Genomic DNA, 25,327 nt, shown 5'->3' on the forward strand with positions numbered 1-25,327 from the left:
CAAGACAAACGGTTCCAACGGATACATCGACTAGGGCCACCCCCCCCCCCCGTTCATGTTCAATGCTGGATTACGTTGGAAACATGATCGCGATCAGTACTTGGAATGGCGATCAGATAATTGGATTCTTCTTTTTGCAGTACATCATAGACAAGGTAAGGGCTATATTAGGGCTGGGCGATAAAACGATAACGATAACTATCGCGATAAATTATTTCCTCGAAATAAACATGAAACGTGGTCGCAAAGTTTCGATATATCGATTTTCCAAGCTTGGCTCCGTTCAGCCTCGGCTCACCACACTCACTAACAACAACCAGCGTTACGTGATGACGTACTTACGGACAACAGCTAACAACCAATCAGTGAAGGAGATGGCCGAGACCCGGAAGGAGGTAGGACTCACTCAACAACAAGGCTTGCTAGGCTAATTAGCTTGCACGGCGTTGTTTTATATATTTACGTGCCGAGTATGTGTGTGTTTTGAATTCTGAGGCCACGTTTATGGTAGTGTGGGATATACAGTGGACGCCGTTTCAATATATTGTGGCGGAAGAGAGTATTTTAGTGTCATATTTAGCACATTGTCATGGAATACACTGCTTAGAACCAACAGGCTGGCTAGGATAACTAGCTTGCACGGCACTGTTTTATATATTTACGTGCCGAGTATGTGTGTGTTTTGAATTCTGAGGCCACGTTTATGGTAGTGTGGGATATACAGTGGACGTCGTTTCAATATATTGTGGCGGAAGAGAGTATTTTAGTGTCATATTTAGCACATTGTCATGGAATACACTGCTTAGAACCAACAGGCTGGCTAGGATAACTAGCTTGCACGGCACTGTTTTATATATTTACGTGCCGAGTATGTGTGTGTTTTGAATTCTGAGGCCACGTTTATGGTAGTGTGGGATATACAGTGGACGTCGTTTCAATATATTGTGGCGGAAGAGAGTATTTTAGTGTCATATTTATTGTCATGAGATACTCCGCTTGTCGGCTAACGTGCGCAGACTGATGACGACATCAACTCGACTTGAGACATTCGCAGCAGCATAAGAAGTTAATTAAACTTGACAGACATTATATCGACGATAATTATCGATATCGAATTATATGAAAATAATTTTATAATTTTATCGCGATAACGTTTTTGGTCATATCGCCCAGCCCTAGGCTATATGTTATCAATCTTGCGTTTCATCCATGATGAAACATAATACCGATAATCTAGCGTTGATCTCAGATTGATTATTGATCCAGGCGAGGAATGGCACGATTTATAGTGAAATGCAGTAAAGCGCTGTTTGGCGGCGTTTCCTGGGATTACACAGAATCACTCTAAAACTATACCCAGATCAGGCTGGATTTGTTAAGGGAAGATATGCTACCGATAATATCACAAGGTTATTAAACATAACCAATCATTTGAATCAAAAACGGAGGCCCTCTCTGCTCCTATCTCTGGATGCAGAGAAGGCTTTTGATAGTTGAGTGGAATTTTCTTTTCAACGTGTTACATAAACTTAATATTGGGTCAAATTGTATCCAGTGGATTAAAGCAATTAATCAAACTCCAAAAGCAGCAGTTATTACTAATGGTATTACATCTGATCCGTTTCTCTTGAGAGGAACAAGACAGGGGTGCCCAATGTCAAGCTCATTATTCGCAATAATAATTGAAATTTTGGCTGCATCTGTACGAGACAACATTAACATAAGGTTGAACATAAAATATATTTATATGCTGATGACATTGTTCTTTTTTTTATTTTATTGATCTTTTTCCCCCTCCTTTTTCCTCCGATTTTCTCCCATCCCCAATGTTAGTCGTTATGCCAATTCCCAATCCCCTTCCTGGTCGCTGCGCACTTACCCCCCACAGTCGGTCTGGGAGAGTGGAGGCTATCACGTGCTTCCTCCGACACACGTCTAGCCAATCAACCGCTTCCTTTCACCTGGCAGCGCGGACTCTCACTGAGAGGGTGTAACGTGTGGAAGGATCACACTACCCCCCTTAGATCCTATCCGCGGTGAGCAGGCGCCCCGACCGAACTGTAGGAGTCGCTGTTTACAACGACCCGGACGCGTGAATATTAAAGGCAACCAACTTGTGTTCGGCTTTTCTCTGATTGGCCGCGCCCCCCCGCCCCCACGCGCAGGCAAGCGCAGCCGTCCCACGTCCCAAATGAAATCCAAAGAGCAAGCGCGGCAGCGCGGGCAACCAACTTGTGTAGTGTTGGGCTGCTGTTCCAACGCACTTGTGTTGGGCTGCGGTAGCAGTGGAGCGCTGCTGACTGATTATTATGTTTCGCGTTTTTATACAGTTATGAAATAATAAACACTGTTAGGACTCGCAATAATAAACACTGTTACGACTGTCTGACTCTTAATAATAAACACTGTTAGGACTATCTGACTCTTACTAATAAACACTGTGTTAGGACTATAAACACTGTTAGGACTATCTGACTGTTAATAATAAACACTGTTACAGTGTTAGGACTATCTCGAGTCACGCGTCACTACTGTAACTAGAAACTCTGGGTGTCACTGTACATCAGTAACGTTATTTCGCGTTTTTAACGTCAGCGGGGCGATGCGGTGGTTTGTCCCCGGCTAACGTGCACCGCCGCCGGCTCTACTCGGTCCAGCTCCAGCAGCAGCGGCCGTTCCTCCGTTGTAGAACGAAGCCCTTCAATGACCGCGCTCTCATATTTTGCGAATGCATAAACTATATCTTAAATTATGGCTATGTGTCTAATATGGCTGTCGCTTATCAATGACTTCGCGACAGCCATATTAGACACATAGCCATAATTTAAGATATAGTTTATGCATTCGCAAATATGAGAGCTCTGTCATTGAAGTGGGTGGTGGCAGTGTAACAGCGTTCACCCTGATGTAAAGTAGCGATTTTTATTGTTTTGTCATGACAACCCAATTACATAATCCAACATATGTGTAAAGAAACAACATATTCCAGTTAACGGTATATTTTTTAATGATTCATTACGGTATAAATTAGGTTAACTGGAGCTGTGGAGGCTTCTTGCTGAAGAGCCAGCGGGGCGACGCGGTTGTTTTTTCCCCGGCTTGTGCGCCGCCCGCGGCTTGACTCGGTTCAGCGTTCACCCTGATGTAAAGTAGCGATTTTTATTGTTTTGTCATGAAAACCCAATTACATAATCCAACATATGTGTAAAGAAACAACATATTCCAGTTAACGGTATATTTTTTAATGATTCATTACGGTATAAATTAGGTTAACTGGAGCTGTGGAGGCTTCTTGCTGAAGAGCCAGCGGGGCGACGCGGTTGTTTTTTCCCCGGCTTGTGCGCCGCCCGCGGCTTGACTCGGTTCAGCGTTCACCCTGATGTAAAGTAGCGATTTTTATTGTTTTGTCATGAAAACCCAATTACATAATCCAACATATGTGTAAAGAAACAACATATTCCAGTTAACGGTATATTTTTTAATGATTCATTACGGTATAAATTAGGTTAACTGGAGCTGTGGAGGCTCCTTGCTGAAGAGCCAGCGGGGCGACGCGGTTGTTTTTTCCCCGGCTTGCGTGTGCCGCCCGCGGCTTGACTCGGTTCAGCTCCAGCAGCAGCAGCGGCCGTTCCTCCGTTGTAGGAAGCCCTTCAATGACGGGCATTAGTGAAACTAATCAGGAAGGAGACCGGAAGTGGGCGTGAGATGGGATAGTCGTGTGTGAGAGAGGCTCCACTAAACTCCAACAAAAGTGACAATTTAAGATGGCAATTCAATGGTAGAAGTAAAAAGAAAGTGGACAATATAAGTTGTAGATGCGCAACTGAGCTATGCCGAGACAGAAGAGACACAGAAAGGTTAAAAAAATGTCTACAAACGAGGACGCTAGCGGAGAAGCTAACGATAGCAACGGCAGCCGGTCGGAATCGGATGAAGACCAAACTGAAACTACAGCGCCGACCACGACGGACATAATGGCAGCTATTAATCGACTGAATCAAAATGTCGATTCAAGGTTTGAAAAGTTGGATGCATCACTTGCCGGTCTGAAACAGACAATGGATAATATTGAGGAAAGGGTCGCCTCAAACGAGGATGGCCTGAATGAACATGAAAACCGAATCAAGATTCTGGAAGGCAAATGTGCCGTGTGGGAGGAGGAGGCCAAGACGCTCGGTGAACGAGTGGACGACCTCGTCTCGCGCTACAGACGACAAAATATCCGCATCATAGGTGTAAAAGAGGGCACGGAAAAGGGCAATCTTACAGACTTAACTGCAAAACTTATAACAACATTGCTGGGAGATGAGAACTTCAACAACAAGCCTGTTAAAATTGACCGGGCATATCGGGTCAACATGAAGACGGCAACAGATGGCACTCCACGCCAAATTATAGCACGGATCCACCATGATTCAGTGAAGGAGCGCATTCTGAGGCTTGCAACACAAAAGTTCCCCTTACAACATGAGGGAACGCGCATCTACATTTTCCCGGACCTGGGACCGGCAGTATTGAAGCTACGGAAGCGATTCGACAATATCAGGACCAGATGCAAGACTGCAGAGGTGAGATGCGGATTCCGACACCCAGCGACGTTCGTGGTATCGGTTGGCACAGACAAGCGCACGTTCAACGACCCGAAGGACGCGGAGAAGTTCCTAGACGACAACAAAGTGCCGCGCTAAACCAACACGACGGTACAGACGACCGCTTCAATACGCGATCATGCACGAGTTACAGCGGCTCATTGCGCCCAGCCTACCTACTTCTCATTTGCTTTTGTTGGACAGGTGGAGACGAATGCATACACAGACTATCATGGTATGTTTACTAGCTCTTACGGTATTTAGATTTAGAGGTGTTTTGTTCGCAGAGGGGACTGGAGGGAGGTAAAGAGGGCCCCGGAGGACAGCGTAGTGTTTTTCATGTTAGTTTGCGGCAGTACATATTATTTTTATTTTTATTTTTTATTTCTAATGGCGGAATGTATACAACTTTGGGCGATTTTTGCTCTGTCACATGATCATGGATAATATGTCATGTCAGTAAATAACAATGGGGATAGTACAAGGATTGTAAGCTGGAATGTAAGAGGTCTAAATCACCCAGTTAAAAGAGGTAAGGTAATGGCTCATCTAAAAAGCCTGAAAGCTGATGTTATATATCTTCAAGAGACACAATTAAGAATATAGCCAGGAACAAGTTACGCATGGGATGGGGATCACAAATATTTCAATCAAACTTCGGGGCCAGGGCCAGAGGGGTCGCTATTATTATCAAGAGGGGTGTGTCGTTTGCTCATGAATGCACAATCGCGGATCCGAATGGTAGATTTGTAATTGTATCAGGGACACTTAATTGTGTTCCTGTAACATTGATAAACGTGTATGGTCCAAATTTTGATGATCCACTTTTTTTTTTAGACAGTTCTGAATAGAATTCCTGACATCGGTAATACAAATATTATATTGGGTGGCAACTTCAATTGTGTAATTGACCCTGTGTTGGATAAAAAGTCATCAAAGATATCCGTGAACAGCAAAGCCAGTGAGGTGTTAAAAAGTGCCATGCACAATCTAAACCTGGTTGACATATGGAGGCTACGCAATCCTACCAATAGAGACTACTCTTTTTTCTCTCCAGTGCATAAATCCTATTCTAGGATTGATTTCATGTTGATAGACTCTAAACTGATATCCAATGTTGTGTCCACACAATACCATACTATCCTGATAAGTGATCATGCTCCCATGTCACTGGATGTTAGGTTCACTAGACATAGAAAGGAACGCACCTGGAGATTTGACAACACAATCTTAAAAGAGAAGAGTTTCTTAAAATACATGTCAGCTAGGCTACCTGACATTATAGACACAAATGATACAGGGGATGTGGATGACTCAACACTGTGGGAAGCTATCAAGGCAGTGCTTAGAGGTAGCATCATATCATACGTGGCAGGTAGGAGAAAACAAATGTCAAAAAGACTAGTGGAGTTGGATGATTCTGTGTCTCAACTAGAACACCTGTACAGGGTCTCTGCGGATCCCGACATCCTGAATTCTATAGTATCTCAAAGAGATGAGTATAATACTATTTTATCTGCACAGGTCAATAAGCAATTGAATATGATAAAACAGATACAATTTGAAATAGGTGACAAACCTCAGAAACTGCTGGCACGTCAATTAAGACAGGCGCAAGCTTCCCGTGCAATACTAAAAATAAAATCAGACACAGGCACTGTTCTTACAGACCCTAAAGAGATAAATGCACATTTTACGGAGTTCTATTCAAAATTGTATACATCAAATGGCAACCATGACATTGATGCTATTAAGGCATTTCTCTCTGAATTAAACCTACCTCAGCTTGATGGCGAGGCAGAAGCGGCATTGGAAAGGGACATCTCCATAGGAGAAATAGTAGAGGCAATTACAGAATTACCGAACAATAAAGCACCTGGCCCTGATGGCTTTACTGCAGAATTCTACAAGCACTACTCTAAGGAACTATCTCCGCTGCTTCTTCGTATGTTTAAACATGCCGCATCGGATGGTAGACTACCTCAAACGCTGTATAATGCAAATATTTCATTAATTTAAAAAAAGGACAGAGATGAGTTAGAACCATCATCTTACAGACCTGTGTCACTGAATGAAACTGAACAAATTGAAACAAAGCTGCTTAGCAAGATTCTGGCCAAGCGGCTAAAAGCTCACATTCAGAAGCTAGTGCACCGGGATCAAACAGGCTTTATTCCTAATAGACATATTTATTACAATTTAAGACGGTTATTCAATATACTTTATACGAAACACAATACAGAGACAGTGGTGATTTCAGTGGATGCTCAGAAGGCCTTCGATCAGGTCGAGTGGCCATATATGTATGTGACCCTAGAGGCATTTGGTTTTGGGAAGGTATTTATTGACTGGATACGGATTTTGTATGCTCATCCCACAGCAAGTGTAGTTACTAACCAGGATTTTTCCTCTCAGTTTCCACTATACCGTGGGACAAGGCAAGGAGATCCATGCTCTCCTTATCTTTTTGATTTAGTCATAGAAACACTAGCTACAAAAATTCGACAACATCCTAGAATATCACCTGTCTCCATAAAAGGGCAAAAGCATCATTTATCAATGTATGCAGATGACATTTTGTTATACGTATCTAACCCACAGGAGTCCCTTCCTCCAATTATGGAAGTGTTTAATTATTTTGGCTCTCTTTCAGGTTTTCAAATTAATTGGGATAAAAGTGAATTAATGCCAATACAAATAAATAAGGATAGCTCCTCATTGAACTCTATCCCCTTTAAGATTACCAAAGATAGATTTACTTACCTAGGAGTGACCGTTACTAAAAAACCTGAACTCTTACTGGAAGAGAATTGGAAAGTAAAAATAAAACAGTTGAAACAGAATATAGATTTTTGGAAGACCCTCCCACTGTCACTGGTTGGGAGAGTAAACGCTATTAAAATGGTGGTTCTTCCGAGATTTACATACATCTTTCAGTCAATTCCAGTATTCATACCACAGCGGTATTTCAAAAAGTTAGACTCGATTATAATCCCCTTTATTTGGCAGAATAAAGCTGCACGTATTAGCAAAAAACACTTATGTAAAACAAAAAATGAGGGTGGCTTTGGTCTTCCAGACTTCAAATGTTACTACTGGTCTGCACATTTAAACAATATGGCTTTCTGGAGAAGTGCTAACCTTACGGAGGGCATGGAGGAGGTCACTCCTGCATGGCTCTCAATGGAGCGAGCAGCCTGTCAGGGAACCTCTCTCCTAGCCCTTTTGAATAGCCCTGTCAAGATAAACAAGTCATTATATGAAGGGAATTTTATAGTACATAGCTCCTTGAAGGTATGGAAACAGATTAAAACATACTTGAAAGCTCCAAATATGTATACAGACACTCCAATCTGTAATAACCATGCCTTTAAGCCATCCACTATGGACCAAGGGTTTGCTCAGTGGAAGGCGAAGGGTATAGGGAGCTTGAAGGACTTGTACCAAGAGGGCCAGTTCCTATCATTCGAGCAACTGAAGGTCAAACACGATTTACCGTCAACACATTTTTTCCGCTATCTACAGATACGGAACTTCGTAAGGACTCATGTAGATACATGGTCAGACATTCCTCAGCATCAAGCACTGGAAAATATAATTAATGTTAGACCAGGTAGTAAAGGGGCGGTGACAATAATATACCAGACACTTTTCAATCAGGTAATAGTTAGCACAGAAAGATATAGGACTGAGTGGGAGTCAGAACTGGGGATACCCCTCAATGAGGAATTCTGGGAAACATGTCTTACAAATATTCACCGGTGCTCTGTAAATGTTAGAATCAACTTGATTCAATTTAAAGTGATACACAGGTTGCACTACTCAAAGGTGAAAGTGAATAAGATGTATCCTAGCGTATCACCACTGTGTAACAAATGTAAAAATCAAGATGGTACCCTTACACATCAACTCTGGTCTTGTCCCAACTTACACACGTTCTGGTCTGATATATTTGACTTTTATTCAAAAGTTTTTAATAAACAGTGGGAACCCTGCCCCTTAGTGGCCATTTTGGGATATAGTGACGATGTCACTAAGTACTCTGAAAATGAAAAAAGGCCGATATATTTAGGTGCTGTGTTGGCTAAAAAGCTCATTTTGAGACTTTGGAAGTCGGATGCAGCACCTTCATTTGAAATGTGGATGAGAGAGCTGGGGGAGACCCTCTACTTAGAGAGGCTTAGATTTAAAAATACAGGACGGAGAAAGGTGTTTGATACGACATGGGGACCGGTGTTGGACTACTTAAAGGGTCTGAGGGAGGATGAAGAGGATATATAAGTTCAAAATGTTACTCGTATTACAGCAATGTCTGAAGGTATAATCTCTGTGGTGTCTTGGCTTTTGGCCTTTTACTAATGGTATATAAAATGAAATATAAGTTCAAAAAGTCACTCATATTACAGTAATGTCTGAACTGAAGGTATAGTCTCTTTTTTCTTTTATTTCCCAGCAAAAATCTAGCTTATTTAACTATCCTGTTTATATGTATGTATGGACCCGCCAAAAGAAAGAGAATGTTTATTCTTATTTTGAATATTTTTTGTTATATGCCGCTGGACAATTGTTTTTGAACAAGAAAAAAAATAAGATTGCATGTGTGCATCAATATGGAATGTAACTAAAGTAATGTGCAATAAAAATACTTATAAAAAAAAAAAAAGCCCTTCAATGACAAGCGCTCTCATATTTTGCGAATGCATAAACTATATCTTAAATTATGGCTATGTGTCTAATATGGCTGTCGCTTATCAATGACTTCGCGACAGCCATATTAGACACATAGCCATAATTTAAGATATAGTTTATGCATTCGCAAATATGAGAGCTCTGTCATTGAAGTGGGTGGTGGCAGCTTACTAACAGTAGCGATTTTTATTGTTTTGTCATGACCAAACATAATCCCAACATAGATAGGAGGTGTACTACTGTATGTCAAATGTCGGTCATGTGGTGGAAGAGTTTAGCACAGTCGCACAACAGAACACCAGTGTTTCTAGTAGATATGTTTATACATATATATATACATACATATATGCGCATGCGCAGCCACTCTGCCGCGACTGCCGCGTCTCTCTTGTCTCTCTTGCCGCAAGGCCGCGTGCTAGTGGATTGATTGATTGGCCGTGTGGCCAATCAGAGAAACGCTGAACGAAAAGCTGAACACAAGTTGGTTGCCTTTAATATTCACGCGACCCGGACCCACCCCGCCAGCTTTCCCACCCTCTAATACAGCCAATTGTATTAGTGTGAACGGCCAGCCAAGCTGGTGACAACGCCGGAGCTGTGAGCTGGATTCGAACAGGCGAATCCAGCGTCTCCGGTGTTGGTGACGAACGCAATCTCCGCTACGCCACCTGACCGCACGCTGATGACATTGTTCTATACATTGAGCAACCAGAAAGCTCCTCATTACATCTGTATAACACAATTGAACAATTTGGAAAGTACTCAGGATACAAGATAAACTATAATAAATCGAATGCATGTCTCCTACACATGAAACCAACAAAAGAAATGCAGAAATCCTACCCATTTCAATGGTCACCAGGAGGTTTCAAATACTTGAGAGTACACTTTACACCGCAATTAAATGATTTATTTGAAAAAAATTACACTCCTTTTACAAATGAGATTAACACAGATCTAGGTAGATGGGACAAACTACCCTTATCCCTTCTAGGAAGGATAAACGTCATCAGGATGAATATCCTTCCGAGATTGAACTTTCTCTTTCAAACTGTACCTTGCTACCTATCTATAACATATTTTAACTAGTGCTGTCAGGCGATTAAAGAAATGTATCTAATTAATTAAAGGATTTGTAATTAATTAATCTAATTAACACTATGATCGCCGGGGACGAGTTAAGACGTCATTCCTAGCCATGCTCATTCTGCCGAAGACGCCGTAACTCGTCTTTGATGTCAATATTTCAAAAATCTGTGAGCGAAATCATATTTCCCCTCCGGAGCCCTGAGACACACTGCAAAGCTCCACTCAACTCTCTAGCGGTTCAAGAGCGCCATCTGGTGGCCGATCGGCAGATCGCCAACCGGAAATGAGCCTTTGAACCGGTAGTGCTCATCCATATGTGGTCCGGGCACTCGCTATCGTTAGAGAGACTCCGTCTTGACATAGTGAACATCGATCGGTGCAAATAACTCAAAAAAAAAACATGATTTGGACGTATATACTATTATACAACCTGGAAATGGATCGGGCATTTCTCCATCCCATAATAGAACAAAATCTGTTCCACGCTCATCTGCCAGCGGTGCGAGGAAGCCACGGTAAGATTCAGCGTTATATTCTAACGTGTTCCATATAAACTGCTATGATGAACATATGACCCACTCTGGATGAATCATCTAACGCTGCCCACGGAATTATAAACGATCCCCCGCCCATCCGGTCATCATCAGATGATATGTAGTAACTCCTAGAAGCACATCCAGTTGAATTTTTTTTTTATCTTGCACAGATTCCTACCAAACTGTATTTGATCATCAATATAATGCATTTAGGGCTATAAATCACGTTCTGAAGAAAGCTGCAGAAAACGATAAAAACATACTTATACTTTAGACCATATTTTAGTATGAATATGTGAATGAAAAAGTTTAACGTTGCTACACCCTGAACAATACATATAGGACATTGAATGGGCCATAATAATGGCAATTTAGCAATAGAATTTAAAAAGTTATAGCCCTGCAAAGAAGGGGAACTTCTCCATAGACAAATAGAGATGGCGAGGGATGGTAAATTATGAATTTAACCCATGGCGATCAAAGTGTTAATCGCATTTTAATCGCATAACCATTTTAGGCCTGATATTTTATATTCTATAATCATATTTCAAATTGCATGTGTCCGGATGGCAGAATTCAGTACTGTATCTACAAAACCTTCTGTTTAATCATCTTCCCTTTATTCATTTGCTTAGATTTTATAATAATTGAATTGATATTCTCATTTGGTTCATTACAATTTACTCAAACCTAGTAACAGACACAGTATTTCTGACACTGGGAATACATTCCCTGAGATCCATAGATGTCCCTAGAATCAGATACCAAGAACATGCAAATGGTCCATTTAAAATAAAAGTCTGTAAATGTTTATTCTACGTTCTTATGAAATTAATGAGATTAAAAAATTTAATAAAAAATGTGTACCGGTAAATAAATTGAGTTAATTTTCATAACGCGATAATTTGCTGTGTAATTAATTAATCTAATTAACGCGATAAAATGACAGCCCTAATTTTAACATATTGAATAACCGTATCTCAAAATATATTTGGTCCAATACAAAAACCAAGGATTAAATTACTGACTCTTATGAAACCTGAGTCCATGGGTGGTCTACTGTAGGTCTTCCCAATCTCCAACACTGCTACTGGTCAGCCCAACTTCAAACTATAGTATCATGGTCATTGGGAGGACCAGACTCACACTGGATACAGATAGAAGCGGGATATGTTGATCCTTTACCCCTAGACTCTTATATTTATAAAGAATTTTGATCAAATAAAAAACATAAAGCAATACTTCACGGTTGTGAATACCCTGTCTGCATGGAAAGATTGCTCGAAAAAGTTTGGCATAACTAAATGCATCTCTGTTTATTCACCTATTCAGCAAAACCCTGACTTAATTTTTTTTTCACTCAACGGATATAAACAAGTGGAGACACTTGGGGGTAACTCAACTTAAATAATATTAAGTTAATATAATAATATTCCTAACCCAGACTTCCTAAAATATATGCAAATTCAAAGCACTTTAAGTTCACTTACTAAAGAAAACAAGTTAAACTTTGAAATGACAATTGGAAGAAAAACAAACTACCTCATCCACAATTAAAGGTCAAATCAGTGAACTATATGAAATTCTAACTAATGAATGCCAAACAATCTTCCCAGCTCTGCTCTGCTCTGCTGGGAGACGGACCTGGCAACAGAATTTGAAGAAAACAATTGGCAAGACATCTGTGATCGAATTTTCTTTCCCTTTACAAGCAATAAGATCAAAGAAAGTAATTTCAAATGTATTCATAAATTCTACCTTGCTCCTGTAAAAATGCACAAAATCTCGAAAGAAAACTCACCAAATTGCCCAAGATGTAAAATTAAAGAAGGAACATTTCTGCATATGTTCTGGCAATGTGGCAAATTGAAGCATTTCTGGAACAAGATTCACTTACTTACTAAATCTGTCATGGAGCTGGAATTTGAGTTATCCCCATGTGTCTATATATTAAATAATATAACAAACTGCCACTTAGACCAAAATAAATGCAGACTGTTGGTATCCATAACATATTTTGCAAAAATAATTATACTTCTCCTATGGAAAAATTTACTTTCACCAACATTCAATATGTTCATAGAACAAATATCTCAGTTTCTTCCCTTAGAAAAGATAACGCTTGAAAAGCATAACCAGGGTCACTTATTTCAAGAACTTTGGAATCCACTCTATACCGCGGTTGTGTGTGTGGCTAATCACCGCGGGATGCGGTGGTACCGCACTTCTATAAAAAAAAAAAAGTATTTTTTTTATATACCTGTATATATATTTTGTATTATTAAGACATGCGAGTTTACCCGCAATCGTGATTAGAAAGGAATTCTAAGGTCGTAGGAGTCCCGAAACTATTTTAAACATGTTTGATAATCTATCCATTTGTCCCTCAACGTTCTGAAATGTGATAACAGTAGATTAGGGTGTTGCCTTCTCCTTTAAGAGTGATGCGTTGTGGGATATATGCCCTTCTCCAACTTAAAACTAACGTTATTATAACACTATTTTAACGTTAGTGAATTTGAATGCACATACATAGCTAGTTAAATATCACAACTTGTGTCATCATTGTTCATCATTGAGGGAAATAAGTGCTGCCTCTCTCCGCCGTCCCCGCCACACTCTGGACCACACCAACGTTATAGATAGCTAGCCTATAGCTAACGTCGGGACCACACCAACGTTATAGATAGCTAGCCTATAGCTAACATCGGGACCACACCAACGTTAGAGATAGCTAGCCTATAGCTAATGTCGGGACCACACCAACGTTATAGATAGCTAGCCTATAGCTAACGTCGGGACCACACGAACGTTATAGATAGCTAGCCTATAGCTAACGTCGGGACCACGGCAGAGAGAGGCAGCACCCAATCTGCGTGTAACGTTAGTCACTAACATGAAGAATAGAGAGCTGCAAACGGAAATGAACGCTCAGTCCTTGAGAGAACGGTTTCCTGGTGAACATGCAGCGGCCCGGACCCTTCCCTGTCGGGGTGGGCATCGATAAGCGGGTGTGAGCAACCAGGTGCTATAACCTGTCACTGTTTACAATACCGACATTTGCACTTTTATTTCTTATTACTTATTTACTTATGATTTATTTATTGTCTTTTATGTTTGTTTGTTTGTTTGTTTATTTGTGTGCGTGTGTGCGTATGCCTGTGTGTGTATGCCTGTATGCGCGTGTGTGCGTGTGTGTATGTCCCAGTGTGTGCAAGCGTGAGTGAGAGATGGGAGAATGGATTGAGTGGGGAGCACAGTGAACTGAAAATTGCTCATGAGAGCGACACTGAACATTCTGTAGATCTGTCGATTGAATGCGAAACCTCATGAAAATAACAACTAAAACTATACTCATATTCACCACGGTATAAAACGGAAATGTTTTTTGCATCTCGACCGGAAAAAACTCAATGACAATCGACTATGTTATTAGATCCATAGCTATAATATTTAATATAGTTTAGGGCATTTATTTATTTATGGGTATTTATCTCCATTGAACAAAGCACTAGCACACACGGCCCACAGCGACCTCTGGTGACTGGCACTGGATGTGTTAATGTATTATACCAACAGTTATGACATAATGTGACTTATACCGGGATGTTCCTATCTTTCCGTGGACACCACAGACCAGATAAAGGAATTGATTTGGACCGACTGAAGCCCTATATAGCGGGGTGGAGCGCACCGCTGTGAAGGAAGGGTGCGCTGTGTTTACAAGACAAGACATTTTGACAACACAAGACAAAATGAGAGCAACACAGCATGCAGCACAGTAATCGTTTTATCTCGATTATCTTGTTTTCATGATCGTGGGAAGCTGAACTTGTAATTGAAACTCAACTGGCCCTAGCTTATAGGGCTGCCCCCTCTTAGTCGATGAATAAGTTGATTTGGTCTTAGTCGACCAAGACTTTGCTAGTTGATTAGTCAATTAATCAGTTAATTTGGTCTTAGTCGACCAATAATAGGCTTAGAGGTTCCGTTCCCCTGTACCTCAATAAGCCATATGCTATGCTTTTATCATGGTACTGTAATGCACTTTGCATCAACATTTACCAACCAAATGGTATACGTCATGTTGATTGTTTGTATTAAGCCCACAAACAATGTACATGGACATCTAATCATATACAGTATGTTACACTGTCTCCACTGTTGTCTCCCAACTTACAATGAAGAGGTTCTATACTAAATCACATTGGAAAACCAACAGCTCCTCAGATTGGGGGTATCTTCCGGGGCCTAGTGTGCATCTATTTTCAGGGGTCTTTGACGTGAAAACGTTTGGGAACCCCTTGGAAATAATATTGAGACTATATTGTATTTCAGTAGTAGATCCCTAGATCTCAGTTTTGTCTTCTGGCGTCTGCTCAGGGATATTTTAGCACAGTGTCAAAATAGGGTTTCGTTCCCCGAGGACCAGCTCTTATTAATGACAGCGTGATGGTAGTACGGCTGCTCTGTACTTACAGATGAGTGATTGAAATGGAAAGCAGGCTGACTTACCAGTAATTACCCCACTCGATCATGGTTCCAGGCTGGGAAAAGAGAAGACAAAAAAAGGAAAACATTACATATGTACCATATAGACATGTGTGCTAGGTTTCCTGCCGTCGCTCTTGACCAGGGTTCTGGCATTACAACTGGAGTTGGTTCCTTGACCAGGGTTCTGGCATTACAACTGGAGTTGGTCCCTTGACCAGGGTGCTGGCATTACAACTGGAGTTGGTTCCTTGACCAGGGTGCTGGCATTACAACTGGAGTTGGTCCCTTGACCAGGGTGCTGGCATTACAACTGGAGTTGGTCCCTTGACCAGGGTGCTGGCATTACAACTGGAGTTGGTCCCTTGACCAGGGTAATAATAATAATAATAATAATAATAATAATAATAATAAACTTTATTTGTATAGCACCTTTCATACAGAAACTGCAGCTCAAAGTGCTTCACAACAGACAAAAAACAGGCATTAAATGAGCACATAAAGTGCAGACATATAAAATCACAGTTCTTCACATTAGGATCCAACATCCCAACAGGCCACCTTGTTTATGGTTTGATTCAGTTTTAAATAGACAATAATACAAAGAGTAAGATCAAATAGACAGAGTAAAATAGTGCAATAGTACAGTGCAATAAAATAGTAGAATAGAATAGATGAAATAATTATTTTACTGTTCAACAGTTCAGTCGTCTTTACCTTCTCTGTTTGGTATCCACAGTTTAAAACTTGGTCTTCCCTCCTGTTTGATACCCACTTTGACCCTTCGAACCTTCCACTCAGGGAAAACCTCCCTCTCAGGGCACAGTTCCCTCTCTCAGGGTGCAGATCTAGGCCTGGGTCCTACACAGTTTTAAAGCCTGACAGTCTCTTGTTTGATACCCACACAGTTTAATACCCGACAGTTTTGAACCTGTAATAAAAAGTAACAGACAGAGTAAAATAATACAGTGCATTAAAATAGTAGAATAGAATAGATAGTAAAATGATGCAACAGTGCAGTGCAATACAATAGAATGGACAGAGTAAAATAGTGCTACAGTACAATCAACAGCGGAGTGTATTAGAAGGCTATGGTGAAGAGGTACGTTTAAACGTTTTGAAAATATTAAGAGATCTAGCTTCCCTAATGTCCATAGGTAGTGTGTTCCATAACTTTGGTGCATAGGATACTGGCATTACAACTTGTGTAGCTCCCACCTCTGCTACATCCCAGCAGTCAATCAAGCCAGGTAGAGAGGAGAGAGAGCGCAAAACCAAAGTTAAATACTGCACCTATAAACATACGGGTAAAGGCAAATGATGGAAGGCGATTTGTTACTTTCAGCATGATTACATTCATGTGGGACACTGGAAAGCACATTGTGAAGCGCACGGAAGAGCTAACTGCCTTCTAATTTTGAATTAATTATATTTTTTTTCATAGTTGAATAGTCGACTATCGGCTCTATTCGGTGACTACAAGTCGACTATACAAATCCTTAGTCGGGGACAGCCCTAATATATATATAAATACTTTCTTTAACTTGGTCCTAAATAGAGCCTGCTGCCCAGAAAACAAGGCTTTATTAGGAATGTGTTGTGTAACCTCACCCTAAGCCTGTCACAATCATTCTTGGTTTGGTGCTTAGAATAACAGTCTCCCCTGTGAGCAGTGATGTGGTGTGTGATGAGGATTTAGAGAGACATCACAGGTCTGAGCTTCAGTTGCTTGCAGAGAGCAGGGAGTCTACCACCATGCTAGGGGACTTGGCCCTGATGCCATCTTTTCCCAGCCTTGCTATCTGGACCCACATGTGGGATACAGTTGCCGTTGGCCTAACAAGCAGCTGTATTTCTGTCTCCACAAGGAATGAAACATCGTTTGTACTCTTGGTACAATATGAAACAGGAACAATGTGAGGACAGATTGAGTAATGTTCTGACCTTAAAGAGGGACTACGTCCCGATTTAAGAATCCACAGATGTTATTCCTGTGGTATAAGACAGTCCAAAGATATGAGTGAACATGAACAACTCTCCAAACCCAATTTGAGAGCTAAAACTCAAATGTGTGATGTTATCAGATATACATTCTGAAGCTGCTCCATAGACAATGCATTTGAAAATATGTTATAGATCAGGGGTTCTCAACCTTTCTGCTGCCAAGGCATCCCTGTGTCCAATAAAATATTCCAGGGCACCCCTACATACGATAAAGACTTTTCCGGTCCTGTCTTTTTTGCTACAATGATGACAAAAGTGCTTGCTTTCAAAATAAGGTCTAAATGGCTTAGTACTGTTGACATTACACTGCTTGTAGTAGTAAATCAAATAGCATATTTTTTAAAATTTAATTACAGAAAATTATCACTAAAGTGCTATCTGTTACAGCTGCACTGTTTTCCATTAAAATACCATATTTGGATAAGTGTGACCATTTCTCAAGAACAGAAAATCATGTATTTCTTTTAAATACAGAAAAGGATCACCAAGTTACCATTTCTCAAAAAATATAAATAAATATAGAAGATAAGCACTCGTTCACCCAGTGGACATTTCTAGCTCAATGCGAGGTCTGCTGCTGATGCTGGCTAATAATACGGTCAATACGTGGGGAGATCTTTGACAAGGCAACACACATGTCATCCTCAAGTCTCAACTTGGCCCTATATTTTGTTTTCAGAGCTGTCATGGATGAAAAGCCAGCTTCACACAGATATGTGGTGCTGAATGGTATCAACACCCTAACTGCTGCATCATGAGATACTTGGTACTCAGCACCACACTCAGACCAACATGTTTCCAGGGGCACTTCACTGAAACCAGCTCTCCAGGTGGTATCAGATGAGATTTCAATGAGTTCTTCCAAGAGTTTGGATTGAGATGTGTCAGGAAGCTTTGTCTCAATGTTGTCTGTAAAGGGGTTCTTTATCCAGAGTAACTTGGTGATCCTTTTCTGTGTTTTATTAAATAATGATTTTCAGGGTGCCAGGGTGGTGCACGGCCGTCCCGGGTTCGACTCCCGGACCCGGCGACCTTTGCCGAATGTCTTCCCCCATATCTCTCCCATCCCCTTCCTCTCTGCCGGACTTGTCCAATAAACAAATGAAAAAGCTACCAAAACATATAAAAAAAAATTATGATTTTCAGTTTTTGAGAACTGGTCAAACTTATCCAAATGTGGTATTTTCATGGAAAACAGTGCAGCTGCAACAGATAGCACTTTAGTGGTCATTTTCTTTAATCATATAAATATATTTTTTTTAGACATCTCAAGGCACCCCTGGCAGCTCTTTGAGGCACCCTAGTGTGCCTAGGCACCCCTGTTGAGAACCGCTGTATACTGAGTATACAGGTAAATGTTCTGTTTCAGAACTGAGAACACTGCCACAGAATAAAGCTAATTTGGGTAAAAAATAATTATAATTCAGCAGCTCCAGACTTTATACCTGATGGTGGGGGATTGAGGGGGCTTGGTGGGGGGGGGCTCACCCTGAGCTGGTAAGAACGAAGCTCGTAGATGTTTGGACCTTCCCTGGGAACTGGTTCGTTCCAGAAGCTGAACTCCAGGAGGAGCTGGTTTCTACGAGACAACAGCATCTTCCCCCTCTCCTTCCTGTACTCTGTGAACTCCTGGTAGACGGACGGACGGATGGACAGAAAGACAGACGGAAAGACAGACAGACCAATCATCATCCATCTTTTGCAGTATAGCTACGCAGCAGTATCCACCTCATGTTCCATTCCAGAATGAGCGGTAATGCATTGCTATAATACAATACCACTAAATTACCACTAAAATGCATTTAATTATGTGTTTACCTTGTTCTCCTTGAGCTTGCTCATGACCTCTGTCAGGGCTGGGTAGCCTCCTCTATACCGCCACAGATGGACTGTGTGGGGAGGAGAATATCAGAGAACAGAAAGCAGAGGCAACGGTCATACAAACTGAGCAGTTAGAAGGCAATTCCACCAAAACTGACTATACGGTTGTTATTCTACAAAAGTACAATACTTTCCTAAATTAAGTTAAGTTAAAAACTAGAAATATAAAGAGTTGCAGATGTATTACATACTGTAAGTACGGGTGGTGATGCACAAACAATGGAAGAAAATCTTGGGAATTTAATGAAAGTCTTCTTTTGCAGAATAATAAGTTAAAAGTAAATTTAGGTAACAAACAACTATAGTGAACAGAATACACATCAGAAACTGTGCACAGCTATTGGAATGTTCTGGTTGATACCAGCTATTACAGTAGAACCCTTTCAGTCAGAAATTAGATAAGATTGCAATGGACTGTAATGTTTATAAATTACCGTAATTAGCCAAGCTTAGCACAAATTAGCTTAGCTCCAATTATTAATCAAGTGAAATAGCCGGGGAAAAGATAAACTAATGATCATTATTTGATGTCAAAGTTCACCATTCTGTCTTTGCTTGTTGGGGGAGATCGCAAAAAGGCATTCCTCTGTTTTTAGGGTTCACACATGAAAAAGGTTGAGCATCACTGCAGTACAGTCTAACATACATGGGGTCACTACCCATACAAACATGAACTATAGTAAAACTATAGCATTACTGTGCCCCCCAGTATTTCTGTGATAAATATATACTGTGTACGGAGGGAAAGAAACACAGGAATTCTATAGGTTTTACACAAATACAAGATTTGTGGATTTAGCTTGTTTATTTATTATTAGGCTGTGTATCTGATGCTAGCAGTCCTACCTGCCTGGTCTTGCTCTCCATACCAGGTATTCCAGGTTCCCACTAGCTCGCAGGGGTAGTACTTGTCAGCATGGATGGACGGGAGCACCTCCTCACTGAAATCAATGGGATCCGAATGTAAACAAATGGGCCCTAACACCAAAAGAAAGAGACTAACAATAGTCATTCTCTAGTTTACTGACTGAGCTCTTGATACAAGGACTAACACTAGACAACATGCTATCATTCTCTAGTTGATTGACATATATTCAATTCATTTACTCAATCGGTCCAATCACATTAATTCAAATGTATAGAAATGAAGCCAACAGAACAGAACCATGCCTGTGAGACCCAAATGAAAAAGGCATTAGCACCTTCAGAGGCCAGAGGGTGGGACCTATAAACACATTTACTATCCAATAGCATTGTGAGGCTGAACAACAGGACCCATTGATTATGTAAATGTGCTTAAAAAAATTATTAACATTTACATTTTTTTTTTAATAGCTAAAAGCTAAACAGGGTCTCACAGGTTTAGCCTAATCAAAACACACATTTTAAATACATCCTGGCTTAAGTTTATGTTTGTATGAGGGCCGACATTCCACTCTACTGGTTAAAGTTGCGTACTCATGAGTAGTACGTTCGTTGATAAAGAAAAATAATGTCCACAGCCGCTCCAGTGTAAAACAAAGATATCCAAATGGTTTATTTCTCTTCCACAGCGAAGTCTTTCTTTACAGAAGTGGTCCTAAAGCTATTTTCCTAAATATTCACGTCACTACTACAAGGTAAGAAAACTGTATTTCCCAGTCTCCAAAATCACCACCGACTCGACAAATGAAAATTCCTCCACACTGGAAAGCCGTAAATCAACTTGCCGGCTCTTTCCACAGCAAAACAGTAGGTAGGCTTGGCACCTTGGTTGAGAAATGCAGGCTTCAGTCTATGTTTAGTCTATCTGTTCAGTCCTGTTTCAAGATGCACACTGCTGCTCTTCTTCTTCTTCTTATTTGAATTTCCGGCAGTGTAGACGCATCGTGGCGTATTACTGCCCTCCGCAATTCTTGCTTCGCCCACACTTGAGAAAGTTTACACTCCTCTTCTTCTTCTTCTCATCTTCAAAACACATTTCTATCGTCTCTGTCTCCTTCTTCTCTGCTCCTCTTGTATTGTTGACTATATATAGATACACAAATGTTCTAGAATGTTTGGTTATGACATCATACGGTGACATCACAAAGGTTCTAGAATGTTCTATTATGACAAACTAAATCCAATCAATATTCCTAATGCCGTTTCAATGTAAGGTTATACAAATAAACATATAATCATATAATACAATAACCTAAATATATAGCTTTGGCTCCTACAGTTTGAATAACAAAATCTTAAACAGTAGACACTAAAGTTCAGTTCAGGCTGTCTGCTCCAGTTACTGAAAGAAGTGTAAAGGCTAAGATACATGTGGAAGGCCACGGCCAGTCATGTTAAGTATGAGTGCAGGCAGTGGCTGATGCACGGTTGGCAAGCTGCTCTGTCAATCACCTCACAGGAATAGAACAGAAGACATGTTGTCTGAACACTACAAGACCTAGGACTACTACTCCTACTACTGGGAACGTTCCAGCAGGACAGCTGAAACCTGCTCAATCTTCCACTTACTGTATATATATAGATATAGATCATGTATAATAAAATACATTCAAAAATGTTTTGTTCTTAGTGTCTATGCTTACTATGAACCAGACCACTTTCCTTGGGCGTCAGGTCTACCTCTGGCTTTGTTAGTCAGCTAAATTACTATGTAAATATGCTACTACTACTATTAGTAATATTACTACTACTGCCACTGCTGCTGTTACTATTATTACTATTACTACTACTACTACCACTGCTACTACTACTACTACCATCACTGACACTACTACCATCACTACTACTACAATAAGGTGCATTTTTATATAGCGCTTTTATCCAAAGCGCTTTAAAATTTTGTTCCTCACACACCCACTCACTCACACACAGACAGAGGCAAGCATGCAAGGTGCCAACCTGCAGGAGCAGTTAGGGGTTAAGTATCTTGCTCAAGGATACTTCGACTGGGAATCGAACTGGGAACCTTCCGATAACCAGGCGACTCTGCTCTACCTCCTGAGCCACTATCGCCCCTACTACTATTCCTGTTACTAAAATACAAAGTCCTTCTAAATAAAATACACTCACCAAAGTTGGTTGTATGCATTTAGGCACTCTGGTTTCACATTATGGACTGCAAAGGAGGAAAAAAGAAGTTTGATAAGAGCCCTGCTATTTGACAGAGAGAGAGATGGATGATTTTGAAGTATTGCGACTTGTACATGGGCAACTTACACTGAATTTTGTACAGGTTGTTCTCCTCATTTTTGGTCAGCAAGGTGGCGTGTGCGTCCTTCCTGGGATCAACTTTCCTCACAAACAGCGACTTGAACCAGCTGTCCTCGCTCTGTCTATTGCTTGATACAGCCAGACCCCTGTGGATAAATAGTGGGCTTTATCATAAACATCATCATCATAAATGTCCAAGAATACAGGATACCTGGGGGGGGGGGGGGTGACTGCCATCAAGGTAATAGTTGGGATGTTAAAATAATTATGTAAACATTCAGTCAAAACACAAAGTAGGCACGTTATGGCACTGAACCATTTCACTCCTGCCTCTGCTACACCCACACAGTAATAAGTAACAAGTAACAATGCATACAGACAGCCCTACACGTACGTTCTGTGTAAAAATATTATATCTGCCATATAACGTTAGCTAGATATGGAACGTATAGGATATGACTATCGGCTCTGTGTTTTACACAGCTAAAACATAACCATGAGGAAGCAACAGCAAAATGACCTTGAGCATTTGTGATGTCCAAAAAAAAAAAAAACATAATGTAACCAGAAAGTTATTCTTGCTAGCGTAATAATGTCAGCACACACAGACTTCGACATCATGCAATTAATAAGAAAATAGCTCCAACAATATCCAGCTTTATTTGGCATGCAGACCTGTGTGCTATGGCTAGCTCTGTAGAGGTCCATTCTAGCCGCTGCAGAGGGTGATACTACTGCTCAAATGCACGGAGAGGCAAAGTCCAGAGAGTCAAACTGAGTAAATACTGAACATGCATACAGATAAATGTCCAACCTGCTCAAAACGACGATCTGCCCTGCCGATCGGGCCCTGTGTGTGGCCTGATCCAGGCCATGGCTAAATCTCTGAAGGACTCGAGTCGCCATCTTCAACAACACTGCCTTCTTACAAAAAAATTAAAAAGCGAGTGGCGTTGTTGTGTGCTGTCATATATCTGGCCACCAGGTGGTAGTAGAATACCGTGCCGTGTGTAACCCGATGCTCTATCATACCGTACTGCCTTCCTGCCCTCTGCACTGAAAGTGTAATGGAATCTCATTATGGACAGCAGATTCACCGAGCACTTAATCCATGGCTATATTTTCTGTGATCACTCGGCTGTACAGTATTCTGTAAGCGACTGAAGGGAATTCATTTGTTTTATTATGTCAGTATATCAACAAATCCATCATTCAATTTTGTAATTCTTGCTGCCAATTATGTCATTCAAATCATTCCAACACGATTTTTCCTTCGTGGTAGAATTTACATTTCTCAGTAAGATTACTTTCCCACATGTTCCCATTACTGTCCCAATTCAAAGGGGTACATCTTTTATTTTCAGGCAATATGGGATAGGTAGTGAGGACGTATAATGGCATAATAACCTTTGCCTGCAAACTCAAAGGAACCAAATTAAATCCCCACCTTTAGACAAATAATTTATGTTTTTGTAGATAAATGTTTTATGTAGGCCTGTGTCTGTCCATGTGTCTTTCTCGAAAAGTGATGACCGGATTGCCATGGAATTTATGCACATTCATGACCCCTAGAGGGAGAAGCCTGTTTATTTAGGTTACCTTTCCAGTCTATTGATTGATTGATTGATTGATTGAAAACTTTATTAACAGATTGCAGAATGGGTACAATACAGTACAGCTCAATACACACAATTGTTAAGGGGATGCAGACCAGAGAAAGACTTTCGTCTTGTTTACATCAGGGTCCCCCATTTTCAATTCATCAGGACATATATGACATACATGACATACAGATAGTCAGTACTGCTACATCTATACATTTATGACATACCAGATTTGCAAATACAGTACTGTTTGTGATACAGAAGGAGTCAAGAAAAGGGAGTATATACATTTGACGTAGAAACTGTACATTGGAGGAGGTTGGGTGGGGGCCCGGGGGGTTGGGTACATTGGGATATTGACAACCATACTGGGTAATTTACATTGGAGGTGGTTGGGGGGGGGGGGGGCACACTGTATAAACAAGTAAAACTGTACATTGAGGGGGGGGGGGGGGAGGAGACACTGTACAAACAAACAAAATTGTACATTGGACTATTGACAAAACCATACTAGGTAAATGACTGTACATTGGAGGGGGTTGGGTTAGGATATTTACAGGGGCCAGTGTTGAATTGCAGTCTCCCGTAGGTGTCCCTTGAGAGAGGTTTTGAAAGTGGGTAGTGATCCACATTCCTTTACAGCTTTGGGTAGGGCGTTCCACATTGATGTGGCATAATTGCGAAACGTGTTTAGTCCCTTATTTGAGCCGAATCTGGGTTTAACATGATTTGTGGAGCTCCCTCTGGTGTTGTGATCGTGGTATTCACTGACCTTTGGGAAGTATTTTGACATGTACATGGGTACCTTGGTCGTGTAGTGTATCTTGTAGACCAGGCCCATTGCAAGTTGCTGTACTCTGTCGTCTACTCTAAGCCATCCTAGGTTGTCAAAGTGGGCAGGGGTGAGGTGGGTTCTAGGAGTAAGGTCAAGCAGTAGTCTGACCAGTTTGTTTTGAGATGTTTGTAATTTTGTTTTTAGCGCCTTTGAGGTGCTTTGGTACCATGAGGTGCAAGCATAGTCGTAGTACCCCTGAATGAGTGCTCCTGCCAGAGTCTTCAGGGTATTCTTGTTTACCAGAGAGGAGATCCGGTACAAGAATCGAGTTCGTTGGTTGACTTTTTTTATTACATTGGATGCCATTTTGTCACAGGAGAGATTAGCCTCTAGGATGGAACCCAGGTAGGTAATTTCATCTTTCCTTGTGACAATATTGTCACCCACTGTAACTGAGAAGCCGTCGGTCTTGCT

At 40.9% G+C, this 25,327-nt stretch overlaps 1 protein-coding gene across 1 annotated transcript in view; it reads right to left on the reverse strand.

Moving 5' to 3' along the window:
• Window positions 1-23,427, reverse strand: part of nipsnap2 (nipsnap homolog 2) — a 48,671-nt gene extending 25,244 nt beyond the window's left edge. The window contains exons 1-7 of the mRNA XM_084335269.1: window positions 23,289-23,427; window positions 22,481-22,620; window positions 22,334-22,379; window positions 20,126-20,220; window positions 19,217-19,287; window positions 18,887-19,027; window positions 15,419-15,450 (exon numbers count right to left, since the gene is read on the reverse strand). Coding sequence (XP_084191395.1) covers window positions 15,419-15,450; window positions 18,887-19,027; window positions 19,217-19,287; window positions 20,126-20,220; window positions 22,334-22,379; window positions 22,481-22,620; window positions 23,289-23,380 — 617 coding nt within the window. The 5' untranslated portion in view covers window positions 23,381-23,427. The remainder of the gene's footprint in view (window positions 1-15,418; window positions 15,451-18,886; window positions 19,028-19,216; window positions 19,288-20,125; window positions 20,221-22,333; window positions 22,380-22,480; window positions 22,621-23,288) is intronic.
• Window positions 23,428-25,327: the final 1,900 nt, after the last annotated feature.

This window comes from Notolepis coatsorum (assembly GCF_963971535.1).
Source record: "Notolepis coatsorum genome assembly, chromosome: 1".
In the NCBI taxonomy this organism is placed as follows: domain Eukaryota; kingdom Metazoa; phylum Chordata; class Actinopteri; order Aulopiformes; family Paralepididae; genus Notolepis; species Notolepis coatsorum.